The sequence below is a fragment of the Mustela erminea genome, chromosome 4, assembly GCF_009829155.1.
Source record: "Mustela erminea isolate mMusErm1 chromosome 4, mMusErm1.Pri, whole genome shotgun sequence".
Lineage (NCBI taxonomy): Eukaryota > Metazoa > Chordata > Mammalia > Carnivora > Mustelidae > Mustela > Mustela erminea.
Window position 1 is genome coordinate 75,444,537 of NC_045617.1, and position 13,464 is coordinate 75,458,000.

Consider the following 13,464-nt stretch of genomic DNA (forward strand, 5'->3'; position numbering starts at 1 on the left):
TGAAGACAACCCATGCGAATCCGCCCAGTATCTCGGTGTGAAGCGATGATGTCTGTCCCTTTAATTCAAATGTCAGTTTCCATGTGAAGGCCTGTGAGTCTGGTGTGGCGAGAATATTCTAGGCGGCGTTTCTTTGGAAACTCTTTGCAGTATCCATGGATACCCAATCTGCCAGAAGCAAAGTGCATGATCTTTTCAGAAGCAACACACATGTACATAGAGCTACTCTGCATTGAAAAGAGCCATGCTGCTTAGTTTCAACATACCGTTGCATCATATCAGAACTTTGGAGTTTTTTTTTTTTTTCTCCTGGCATGAACATATATCCATAAAATAATCACAGATAAAAATTCAAATATTTATAACCAGAAGATTCTCTGGGGCTCTGAAGCTTTACTTGGGATGTTTTGCCTGCTGTAATTTTCATAAATTCAGAGTAGGAAGCCTCTACTGGGTCAGACTTAATACGGCTGGTCACTGGTCATCATTATCTCCATTTTCCATCGACCTACCAAGTTTATACTTAGTTCTAAATCTTCCTTACTGGGGCGATAGGTTTAAGAAGAGAAAATGTAATGGTGCTATCAATACCATTTAATAACACAATGAAGAGCAATAGAAAAAGATAGCTATTGAATTCACTAGCCAAATCGATAAATTATCACTTAAAAAATTTTTTTTTCCTCTTGGGAGATACATGCTACTTGCCTGGAATTGATCTGAATGACAAATCCTTAAATTAGGATATGGTACAACAAATTATTATTGGATTGAACTCAACAAAAAAGAATGTGTTACCCCCTTGCAGCGAGGAAGAGAGACTACCCTACTCAAAAGGAGAGAGTGGAAAGGCAGGGCCGCAGGGGAGGGTGGAGGGGGCACAGCTCAGGGGGGAAGATGACTGCGGTGGGACGGGGTGTTCTTTGTTAAAACAGTCCCTTGTTTCTCCCTTGTAGACTGGCATTTCACCAGCTGTTACATAAGTCTCAGTGCCCTTCTATTTGAAAAATGTCAATTCTAACAAAATGTCCAACCTGCTCCTCTCAAGTCTGGTGGTGATAATGCACTCTGTGATGAATGACTGATGAGGTTGTGCGGAAAAGCAGCCTCTATACCCCACAGTTTTACTTATGGGGTTTGCCAGTCTTCGTATTGTAAGTGAGACTGGGATGATTCCCGCAGGGGATTTAGGATTATCTTATTTTTACTGCCTTGATACATATACTTCATGGTATGAACTAAAAAGTCAGACGTGTAGAATAAAGAATTTTACCATTCTTAGAGATTATCGAATAACCATAAGATGTTACCAAATATCACGGTTTGAGATTGTATCCAACTACCAGGTTTGAAGTCATTTTTTTACATTTCGTGTGAAAATCACTTCTTCACCTAACGTCCTCTTCCCCGCACCTGCCCCCACTTGAATTTGATAAAAAGCAAGAGGGGGTGTTGCAGTTCAAGTTCACAACCACCTTATGCACCATTCTGCAGTGACGTGCAGCCGCCTTCCGGGGCGACGGGTAACTCTGGAACAGTGAACACCGACTGAGCAGCAGCTTAGACTTCCCGTGTTTCCTCTTCATGTTGGCCACCGTGAATGGCATGGTTTGTCAAGACGTTCTGTGATAAAGCATGCAGTTTGTTTTGTTCTCTGTGGCTCAAGAGCAGCTTTGTAAGAAGATGTGTAATTCAGAGTAAGAGGCAGATTGCTTTGCTGCCATGACCTACCAGAGTCATAGTCCTCATGAGATGGGAGTTGTCAGATAAAGTTGAAGCATAAATTTATGAGTATTTACCATCAAGCAACACTATTTAAAAAGTGGCAAATGGTTACATTACAGAAATGCTTACTTTTTTTTTTTTAAGCCCGTTTATTTTGTAATCACAATTCACATTGGAATTCTAGGTTATTGGGGTTGTGATATAATTTTGGGAGGTTGTGATAAAATTTTGTATACATGTTGTTGACCTGAAGTCCTTGTGATTTTTTGTAAATGGTTAAGCCCATGGTGTGCAAATACCTTTAGCACTTGTGGGAACACTTTAAACTACTGCATGTGAACTGAACCCAGTGGGACACAATAGGGGAACCTGGGGAAAGTCAAGTCAGGAGGAGCTCGCACAGGCAAAGTAAGGGAGAAACAAGCAGCTCTTGGGATTAGACAATGAGGAACTGAAATGTCTATGCTAAGACCACCTACCTACTGACGACTGGAGTGATGGGACTGCTTCACACACTGTATGAAGAAAGAGTACTCAAGTCATGATCCCTTATCTCCCAGATTAGAGTGAATAATAATAATAATAAAACCCCTTTCAATTAATAGAGCTGACACAAATACAGTTTTTATAAAACTGATGCAATTCAAAGTTTTGAAGACTGGTTTAAAATGAGAGGCTAAAACGTATTTGAAGCTTTGAGACACGAACACGAATTATCTTGATTCTCTGTCCATTGTTAATACTATGTTTTCAGGTGAGACTTCTCTAGCAGAAATCGGTTGGTGAATGAAGATACTTGTGTAGAGCAACGTAACTGCTTTTTTCTAATATAGTGCAGTCAAAAAGAATGCGGCCAAGAAGCGAGTTTCTACAAGGTGACCATTTTAAATACACTAGGCAAAGCCAAACTAAGCACAGAGCTTGATAGCCACATGCAGCAGTGGGTGAGCAAATTACAAACCTGCTGGACAGGGTTTGGCTTCAAGCAACATGCTGGAAGGTTAAATTAGGGAGAATGCCAGTGATCCCACTGGCAAGACTTTGTTGTCCACTCTGGTTCAAGATTATAGCCCCATACCTGTCTCTGTTAAGATTACAAGCCTCAGAGATTATGTGGCTTTGAACTAGCTTGATTTTCTGTTAGATGTGCGGATTGTCCTGCCCCATTAATCTGAACAGAATTTTTCAGACTGGCTTTATTAAACCATGAATAAAAGCTAGCATATTATATTATATGTGTTATATAATATACATATATCAAACTGCTATTTTAAGTTAATGGGTCAATTTTGTGTTCACTTAAAAATTGCATCTATAGGATGTGTGTCTGCTACCTAGTAACAAATGTATGGCGCCATTTAGAAGAAAAGAGAAGCGAATGTTGTGGAAGGTAAAAATTCCTGCAGAAATCTGATTGTATTAATATGAGGCTTTTCTCCTTCATGTTAGCAATTTGAAAAATGGAAGGGGAAGCAGAACTGGGTTTCTCCTATTTTCTGACCATCCCCTTTCAGATCTCCCTAACCCAAGTTTACTACTCTAGGTAGACAGAATTTTAGAATCGGCAGGGTCGCTGAGGTTGTAATTACTTAACACATTTTAATGTTCACCAAGTTAGCAGTAGACGTTGATTTAAAATAGCATTACAGAGGGGCAGGACCCCAGCTTGGATTCTGGCTCCCTGTTCAGCGAGGAATCTGCTTCTCCCTCTCCTTCTGCCCCTCCCCCTGCTCGTGCTCTCTCTCTCAAATAAAATCTTAAAATTATAAAATAAAATAGCATCTGCAGATTCATAGCTACCATCCTAAAGTCATTACCAGTCCTTAAGATATAAAGAAATTAAGAATTCAAAGTCTAGGGGCGCCTGGGTGGCTCAGTGGGTTGAGCCTCTGCCTTTGGCTCAGGTCAAGATCTCAGGGTCCTGGGATCTAGCCCTGCCTCGGGCTCTCTGCTCAGCGGGGAGCCTGCTTTCTCCTCTCTCTGTCTGCCTACCTCTCTGCCTGCTTGTGATCTCTGTCTGTCAAATAAATAAATAAAATCTTAAAAAAAAAAAATTCAAAGTCTTCATTAAAACAGATCATTTTAATTGCTTAAACAAACATACATAATTGATACCAGTGAGGGCGATCACAAGCAGTTTGATGAAATCTGCAGTGAGCCCACCGGGTTGCTTTAGAAGGTCAGAAAAAACTCCATCCCACCCACCTGACCGAACTGGAAGGGTTCACTCTAAGCCTTCAAAGACATGCACAACATAAAAGAATCCAAGCGAAAACCAAAACCGATCATTAATAGCTACAAGATTGGAAAATATACGCCGAATCATTACACAAAGACAAGGGTAATAACCAATTGTTGTCCCCACCTGCTCGAGTGGGGACATTTTAAATTATGACAATCTACGGATACGGACTGTGATGGTCACGTGGTCTATCATTAACACAAATACAAAATGGAAATCATTTTATTAAACTCCGTGGAGGGGCCATTTAAAGAACATCAAGGCGCGGGCTTTTCCGGGCGGGATTTTGGTCGGCCCAGCCGCCTGCACGCTGGGCGGGGCCGGGGCTCCGCGGCGGCCGCAGGGGGCGGGCCTAGCACTGCAGCTCCTCCTCCTCGGCCCGCCGGGGCCCGCCCCCCGAGCTCTGCGCGCTGGCGTGCGCTGTGGAGCTGAGCACCTCCTCGAAGCTGCCTCCGCCGTGGTTCGCCCCGCCTACTTTCGTCTGAAAGGGCAGAGGTGCAAACATAGTTAGTTCATCAGGTCTGCAATGTTTGTGTGAAACGGAGCACTCTTAAGTTCAGGGATAATTTTTTTCTTGAAAGGGAACGTAAAGGGGTGTAGAGAAGTTGGTTTCCTTTAGCAGAGTGTTAGCATGCCATTCATACTGGGATCTGGGATGAGACCCAAAACTTCAATGCTGTACAATTTTAGCGGTGCTCTCTTCATTCCTCCTAACATCTAAAAATCTCAGTTCCTTCAGAAGCATATCCGGATCTGTGCATTCGTCTACACATGACCCTGAGAACAGATGTAATCAAAACAGAACCGGATTTTAGATAAATTCTCTCAACTTAAAAAGTATGGGTCGGGGGCGCCTGGGTGGCTCCACGGGTTAAAGCCTCTGCCTTAGCTCAGGTAGTGATCGCAGAATCCTGGGATCGAGCCCCCTATCGGGCTCTCTGCACAGCAGAGCCTGCTTCCTCCCCTCTCTCTGCCTGCCTCTCTCTCTATCCCACTTGTGATCTCTGTCAAATAAATAAATAAAATCTTAAAAAAAAAAAAAAAGAGTGTATAGGGCACCTGGGTGGCCTCAGTCGTTAAGGGTCTGCCTTTGGCTGATGTCATGATCCCAGGTTCCTGTGATCAAGCCCCACATCTGGCTTACCGCTGGGAGGAAGCCTGCTTCTCTCTCTCCCCCACTCCCCTTGCTTGTGTTCCCTCTCTCGCTCTGTCTCTGTCAAATGGATAAAATCTTTTTAAAAAAAGGGTATAAACATCTTTAAGTGACTCCAATTTAGGCTTCCTACTGGGACTTAGAAAGGCTATCTGGATCCCTGACAAATGGCTTTTGAAAAGACTGAGCAGCTCCACTGAATATGCTTTCTGAGAGGTAGACAGGACTCAAATCTTAAGCGCTAGCTACTTCACATCTTTTTAGGCAGCTGCCCCTAAAAGATTATCCTGACTTGAAATGCAAAGTTATGATGCTTGAGGGGGCTCCCTTTATGTCAGCTTTTTATTGGTAATAAGAATAAAATCAGGAAGAAATCAATTTATAAGAAATATATTAAGAAACATTGTTAAAATGTTTTGGAAAATTCCTTATTCAAAAAGTCCTTCAACAGAATATCTAATGTTTAATGCAAGTCTTATTAACGTCACATTGGTTTTCCTTTAGCCATTACCAATATGGAAAAACATGTTGAAGAAAAGAAAGGTACAAAATAGAAAATGCTGCTATTCCCAAAGTGCTCTCTACTCCTTGGTGCCACCAAAGTGATCACTCACAGAACCATTCATGCTAGGGGATATAACCACTTACTGCCTGTTCTGCCCTTTAAAAAACCTAACCAGGTTTTAAAAGCAGTTAAATCATTCCAAAACAAGCATATGCTTTTCTCCAATTGTCACTAAAACCCCTCTCTGCCTCTTTAAATTCAATTCCTAACTCGAATTTTCTACTCTGCTTGGGGTCAGGAAACTTATTCTGGAAAGTGACAGATAATACATATTTTAAGCTTAGGATTCACATAGTCTCTGTCACGAATACTCAAATCAACCATTGTGCAAAGCAACCAAAAATAACCCTTAAGTGAATGAGCATGGCTGTGTTTCCAGAAGACTGTATGTATGGACACTGAATTTCACGTAGTTTAATTTTAACATGTCACAAAATAGCATTCTTCCTTTGATTTTTTTTCAACCATTAAAAAATATAAAAACCGGGGTGCCTGGATGGCTCAGTTGGTTAAACCTCTGCCTTCGTCCCAAGTCATGGTCTCATGGTCCTGGGATCGAGCCCCACATCGGGGAGCCTGCTTCCTCCTCTCTCTCTGCCTGCTGCTCTGCCTACTTGTGATCACTCCTTCTCTGCCACATAAATAAAATCTTTAAAAAAAATATATAAAAACCATTCTTAGCTTACAGGCCATTCAAGAATAGCCAGCTAGTTGGATTTGGCCCACAGGCCTTGATTTGCAGACCTCGGGCACTGAGCACTGACTGATTCCTCCTCTACTCTGTGTAATCCCAGCACTGGGAAGCAGGGGTTGCTTTCAACTATGTGACTTTTCACTATGTTTATTTCTTTCTGGAGAGAAACAAGATCAATTCAATGTAATCTACTCTATTAAGAGATCCCATTCTCCTCTTTGTTGTACTTGCACTCTGTTTTGCAGCAGAAGTCACACACAGCTTTGAATCAAGTGAATACCAATCACTGATGTTTTCTTTCGGGCTTTGTTGTTTTCTCTTCTCCTAGTTCTTGATTTTTCTCAAATCAAAATAGAAAAATAAAAGAGGAAATCGTTTTAAAATAAAGCAATTTGGCAAAAAAAGGGAGCACAATGAAGGGGTTTTCTAACCGAGAGGGTTGAGTGGAATAAAGGGGTTTCCTAATGACGTGAGTTGAATGACTGTCCACAGCAATTACTGAGGTCAGGAGTTGCTTCAGGAAAGATGTGAACAATAAACCTTTTCTGGGCCCTTCCCTTCATTATGGCTCTTCATTCAGGCATTTGTCACTTTATCCCCAAAACTATGATTGTTGGTTGCATAGAATTCTATTTGAATTATTGAGTTGGGCTGCCTAATCTCTCATAATAATATGGCTCGTTGAGAAGACACAAAGAAGTAATAAATATATCTTATCTTTTTCTTAAGATTTTAAGTCAGGCCCTGCAAAGAATTCTTCAAAAATAGGTGCACTAGAACTACGGTCTGCTTGACATGGTTCAGAGAATGGCTGGAAGGCTGACTGACCAGAACGGCTGGAAGGGATGTAGTTGTTCCTGATTCACTGGAACATGGTGAAGCACAACAAATTATGGTTTCATAGGAGCTGGTTCTTGCTATGCTTGTTTATTTTAGAGGCAACAGAAAGTGTGCTCATTGAGCGCAGAGGTGAAACCAGCTGAGAGTCCTCAGGTGAGACAGTGATGTATTACGGGGACCAAGGCAAACAGGACTAAATTTTATATAATGGTGATGAAATGGAAAATTTTTCCTGGAAAACCAAGTTGTCTACAGAACTGGAAAACCAAGTTATCTAAAGGAAGAACTATCAGTTGGGTATAAATCCCATAAGGTGTGTGACAGACTGTGTGAGGAGATGGCAAGAATGGACTCCCTTCCCAGCAGAACATTATTTCTAATAGAATACAAATATGAATATGATTCCTTTTGAGCGATGTTTTTAAAAACTGGGCTTAAAACGTGTGATAGAACCGCAGCACAAGACCTGTGAGGCATTTCCTTACTGATTCATCCTTACTGACATGTGAGTCAGCCGGAAACAGCCTGGGGCCCAAAATTTGAAGAACGTTATAGAAATTTTGAAGAAAATTTAGAACAAAAAACTATGCGGCAAATAAACTATATAAAGAAGGGTTAAACATCTATTATTTAGCCTGGAGAAAGAAAAAGAATGAGGAATTTGCAATGACTGAGTGAGTGGGAAGTTTTATACAAAGCACAATTATTAGCTATTTATTCTCCATTGCCTGGGTGGGCAGAAGAAGAGGAAGTAGGCATCAGCTGTGACATAGGAGGTGGGTGGGATGTGAGTCTTGTTAAACCGCGGGGATAATCATGCAGACACTGAATCCATGTTCAGGAAGTCTTGACACAGGCTAGGATCTGGTCGGCTGAGTTCGTTTTGTTCATGTCTGAAGGCGGAGGCGGGCTCTACACCTTCCGTCCCAGTGAAGAGAGAAAAGGGAGAAGCGCAGAGTGCTGGATCAAACGCTAAAGCGACACGTGAGCTGTGAGCTTACCAGCGCTTCCTAAAAGCAAAGCGAAATAGGTTGTTCTTTATTCTTCTTTTGCTTCTTCGTATCTCCTTCTTCTAAAGAAAACCTAAAAAGTACAACTTCTCCTATGTCTGTCTAATAAGAACTGTCTAATAAGCAGCAAAATCTATCTTCCCTCCACTCTCTAAGGCTGAGAACTAAATGCTGAGAAATTAACTCCCAGGATTTTCTGAACCCTTTCTTTTGAAACTGGATACTCTAGCAAGAGAAATGTTCAAGGCGCTGCGCATCCCTCCTTATGAAAAGTTTTCCCTCTACGTGGGGGCAATTCAATGGCTCCTAGGGGTCCTCAAATACTCTATAAGCAATGATGTTGGTAAATGAAAGCAAGGCCTGGGAAATGCTAAGTCATCATCTCATTCTTGCACCTTAAACATCAAATCCCAGGCCCGATAAAGCAGAAGTAGGAGACCGTATGAACGAACCGCCCCTAAGAGGAAAGACTCTCCAAGTCACAATCAGAGCACGCGGGAGCCCTAGCGTGGGATGCCCGACATCCTCGCGGGCTCATGAACGCGCACGGGGGCGAGCCTTCAGCAGCAGCGGGGTGATCAGCACGTGCACACACCCGCTTTTGCTCTGCTTCAAGATCATCTGCGTTCTTCATTTTACCAGATAAGGAAATACGGAAACGGACTGTCTACAAAATAGCGCTAAGAATATCAAGACTCTGTAAGTCACCATTTAACTGCTATCTTTAAAAAAATAATCTTAGTCATTTCAAAGACTTTTCCTGCATTGGAAGTTCTGTGCATTTTGGGACTAGGCTGATTTTATTTGTACTTTCTTCCTTTGTGGATGAACTCAACTACACTCAAACGACAAATCCAATATGAAGTTCTTTTTTTTTAACACCTCCCATGACACAGGCATATTTTCAGTTGAAAACCTGGGATTGAATGTGTTATTGCAAAAGAATGCTCGTTGTGACTCAGTTTGATTTTCCCTCCTTGATCACCATGCTGTGCTGCGCTCAGTCTGGGAATGGAGTAAACGGGTCGGGGTAGCTGACGGGAGGAGGGAAGCAGCGCAATGCAGGGGCCAAGTTCGTTTTTGCTAGTCCATGTGCAAACCAGAGGGCCTATGAGCTGTGGGCGACCCTCCACTTATCCTCTAAATTCAGACTTCACATACCCTCAATCCTAACCACAATCCTCTCTCACATACCAGTTTTGGAGAGGACAGCCCGAGAGAGTTCAAGCCTGCAAAGATGTGAACACACATTCCAGTTCATGTTCACAAGTCATCACCCCCGAATGGTTTACGGGAACCACTCTGTGAGGATCCATCAACGTTCTCCAATACCAGTTTGACTGACGGACAGATTCAGATGTGAAGAAAAAGACAGACTCTGGGCAGACTGCCTTCCCGGCTGCCCCAATTGCTGGCGGTCCCACCTTCAGAATTAACCACCACAGTGACTAAGCTGTCCTGATTCACGGGACCCCATGACACAAAATCCACTTCATCTGTACCTTAAGGCTTGTGACAGTTGTCTCAACCCTCTCCTCAAATGATTTGAAAGTAGGAGAATTCCTAAAATAACAAAAAAAGAGAGGTCAGCTCCAAAGACCCAGCTGTCTTAGCAACCGAGCTGCCTGGCTTTCTGCTCTCAACTGTAAACATCATCTCTGCACCAGAGCCAGCTGTCGGTTCTCCACCTACGACAAGCATGCTTTTAAAAAGTATGTTTTCCTTTCTGCTAGGTCAGAGCCACAAACCATAACCTGACATGGAAATTTTCTAAGTAAAAGATTCCTATAATAAACAGGACAGCATTTGTTAATGACACCACCGTAATAATTCCAAGGTGCACTGGAAATCATTCCCAATGAGTCAAAGGAGTGATAGCTTAATTTGTCACTTGCTAATTAACTGTTTCTATTGTAGCACTCCTTTTCCCAACTCATTTTTTGTTTTGTTTTTTGTTTGTTTGTTTTTGGTGAGCAATGGAAAGTCTGTCTGAAGAATGTCATGTTAGAATTTTCCCACTTGGAATTTTGAAGTTATTTATTTCAGAAATAACTCAAGGGGGAACAAAAAAGGTTCATGAATTTTTCTCTTCCATGCCTTAAAAAGTAATCATTTGGTCAATTTCCATGAAGTAGTGTTTCTGGGAGTCAATGCTTTCAATATTTTAAGTTGAAATATACCTATTACTTGTCTAACGCTTGGTCAAAATGGTGTTATGAGCATGTTATTCTTCCTCCTGAAGAGGATACACCTTTGTTCTCTTACCTACAAAATCTTTGCAGTCTATCAACAATTTATTGGTGACTCATTCATTATGTTAAACACTCTACATACATCATCTTGTTACCTTAAGAATGAGGTGCTTCATTTTAGTACGTTTTGCTTTCCTGGACTGGATTTGGCCACATGACATGATTTCATGACATCATCACCATTAAAAAGAATATCCCCAGATCCAGCTAATGAAACAGGAGCCAAGAAGGAACTAAAAATGTATCTTAAATCTTGTATCCATGTCAGCTTTCAGCAACAATGATTGCCATCAATTTCAGGTCAAATAATTCAACTGAATGTTACTTATTTGATAAGCCACCTGTTATTCACTCTTGAGTGCAGGTGAAATGAAATAGGACGAATGGCTTAGAGGAATTTGGTTAAGGGAGAACTGTTCTAATAGATGGGTCTTTGTATGGTGTGGAATGAAGCAGGCTCTAATACTATCAAGAGGAAACTAATGTCCATAATATGTTTTGGACTGAATGTGGCTTTGTTAGAGACTACCTCCAGAGACTCTGACACTCCAGATGGTCAGAAAGGTATCTGCATCTCTGCTGTAGGGATTCACCGTGGTGAGTTCAGAGAGCCCATGGATGACCCCACACCTTGTAAACAACTCAAGCAGGAGTCAAATTTCTATGAGTAATCCTCCCTCATATTGCTGTTTCATGATGAAATATTAGTGAATTTTTACCTCAATGACTCAAGTTTATGTATTTATTGGCCCCTTACTTCCACTGCAGGTTTTATATGGGCAAGCCTGCTCATGTGCCTGCCTGTCATTGATTAGTGACACAAGCCCTGACCAGACAGTTCAGCTGAAGGGTTCATGGGTATATGTTAGATGAGTAAGAAAAAAAAAATTTTTTTTAAGTTAGTTTCAGGCAAGATTATGAGGACTACATTTGACCCATAAGCCACTAAATGGATTCACAAAGCAAAGCTGTGTTAATTTTTTGCAAGAACTTCTTTGGACACCCAGACTTAAAAGCTAACAGTTGGTTAAACGTCTGCCTTTGGTTCAGGCTGTGATCCCATGTCCTGGGATTGAATCCCACATTAGGCTACTTGCTCAGTGGGGATCCTGCTTCTCCCTCTGCTTGTGTTCTCTCTCTCTCTGACAAAATAAATAAATAAATAGAATCTTTAAAAAAGTAGTTAATAAAAAAAAAGATGACATATAAAGAAGCTCAGAGCTGCAGGTTGCACTATTCAATCTGAGTGTTTTTATGCTAGGGGGTGCAAGTCATTCAAAGATGGACTAAGTAATCTTGAATCTGTGCTCCCTATTTAGCACCAAATTAGGGAAATCAAATACGGTGGCTAAAATTTCCAAAGTAACCATATAACCTCAGTGTGGAAGAAACATCCTCAGGATAATAAAACAGACATTCCTCTAATTCAGTTACACTAGACGGTGTACTAGAGAACAGGGAGAAACTGTTCACTCAGATTTAATCAGATCACTACAGCTACAAATGACCTTGGAAAGAATTTGGCTGTAATGGTCTCAAACCATTTAGAGCAACCGAACCCCCTCTCTAACACATCACACCACAATACATACTATAAAGCAGGTAGAAGAGGCACAGTTTGGACTGAAGAAGGGAAGGGTCTTGGAAGGCTCATGGGCCCCCCTCCCCCACTCCACATCCCCCACAACGGAAGTCCAGGGCAAGAGCAATGGGAAGAGCGGTAAATCTGGTTTTAGCTTCTTATTTTAAATATGAAGATACTGATACCAGTAAGATGTCTTTCCCAAGGCTGCAAAGCTCATCCTTGGCAGAGCTGGTCTACAATCTGCATCTCCTGACCACCACCCCCACCCCGCCCCCCCTGCAATCTGACATTCATTCTTCCATACCTTGTTACTATTTGTGTGCTTTTATCTGATTGCCTCACTAAGCTACACAAACCGGAAGTGGGAAATGTCTTTCTCAGAAGTTTTCATCCAGCTAGTGATTTTAATAACATTTTCATTGCCTAACAGACACCTCACCTTAACATCTACCTTAAAAAATCGTGGTGGTATCCTTTCTACAGCTGTAGTCCTCTCGGTCTGCTGTTCCCTTCAGTGTAACCCTTCTCCCAGGCTTGCATTTAATTCTGCTGAAATAAGGCACATATTTCTGCCTTTGGAGGTGTGGTGGCTCCAGGCCCTAAGCTAAGAATGTGCGTCACACAGGTTACTTTGTGTCACACAACAGGTAAAAGAATGGAGATTGAGCTAGGTAAGTAACATGTCTCAGGTCACACAAATCAGGAGACACTGGACTTAAGAAGCTGAAGCCCATTACACCCTACTTCCACAGAACTGTCTAGCTTTTCTCCTGAAGGCTGTCGGGAAAGACAGTAAGGTCTTTGGGTCAGTAAGGTCAATGCGTTTCCTTTCCTATTGCGGTGGGGGGAGCTCCGCAAAGTAACTATCAATAAAAAGTAATACTTCATACATACACATTCTGCATTGATATTATATAAAGTAATTTATACACACATTACCTCATAGCAGGCATACTTATGGAATGGCGAATGGAGTAGCTTCAGGGCAAAAGCAGATTAAAAGAAAAAAAAAAGAAAGAAAAAAGAAGATAGCACAACATAAGTACATGAGAAACTCCCTATTCCCAGTTCTAAAACAGCAATTTCAACTGTCGGAAGTATTCCTTGCCCGCCCCACCAAGATGACATTTGTTTTCGCTGGGTAGGATGGGTCAACCCATCCAGCTTTCAAGATTATAAAGGAAGAGTACACTGTCCAAGTTGGGTGTTATTTTACTTCCTGTGGGTTCCCGGTAGGCCAGGAAATCTGAGGAGAATGTCTGTTTTTTCCAGGTGTGCCCAGCAGCCCGTGGACATCCTCCCCAGGTTCAACTCCCACTCCCTTCCCTTCTTTCTTCTTTCAGGGAGAGAGGAAGAGCTGTACCTAGGAAGGCACAAAGGCAGAAAGCTAATCATTCT

The 13,464-nt window shown here is 41.9% G+C and overlaps 1 protein-coding gene across 11 annotated transcripts in view; it reads right to left on the reverse strand.

Annotated features, from left to right (window-relative positions):
* Positions 1–4,265: 4,265 nt before the first annotated feature.
* TPD52L1 (TPD52 like 1) overlaps positions 4,266–13,464 on the reverse strand; it is a 98,556-nt gene continuing 89,357 nt past the window's right edge. For 4 of the 11 annotated variants that reach the window (XM_032339639.1, XM_032339636.1, XM_032339643.1 and 1 more), the window contains 4 exons: positions 13,006–13,044; positions 9,732–9,792; positions 8,221–8,229; positions 4,266–4,448 (listed from right to left, as the gene is read on the reverse strand). In XM_032339639.1, coding sequence (XP_032195530.1) covers positions 4,320–4,448; positions 8,221–8,229; positions 9,732–9,792; positions 13,006–13,044 — 238 coding nt within the window. In that variant the 3' untranslated portion in view covers positions 4,266–4,319. The remainder of the gene's footprint in view (positions 4,449–8,220; positions 8,230–9,731; positions 9,793–13,005; positions 13,045–13,464) is intronic. The other 7 variants (XM_032339640.1, XM_032339637.1, XM_032339646.1 and 4 more) reach the window with 5 other exon arrangements.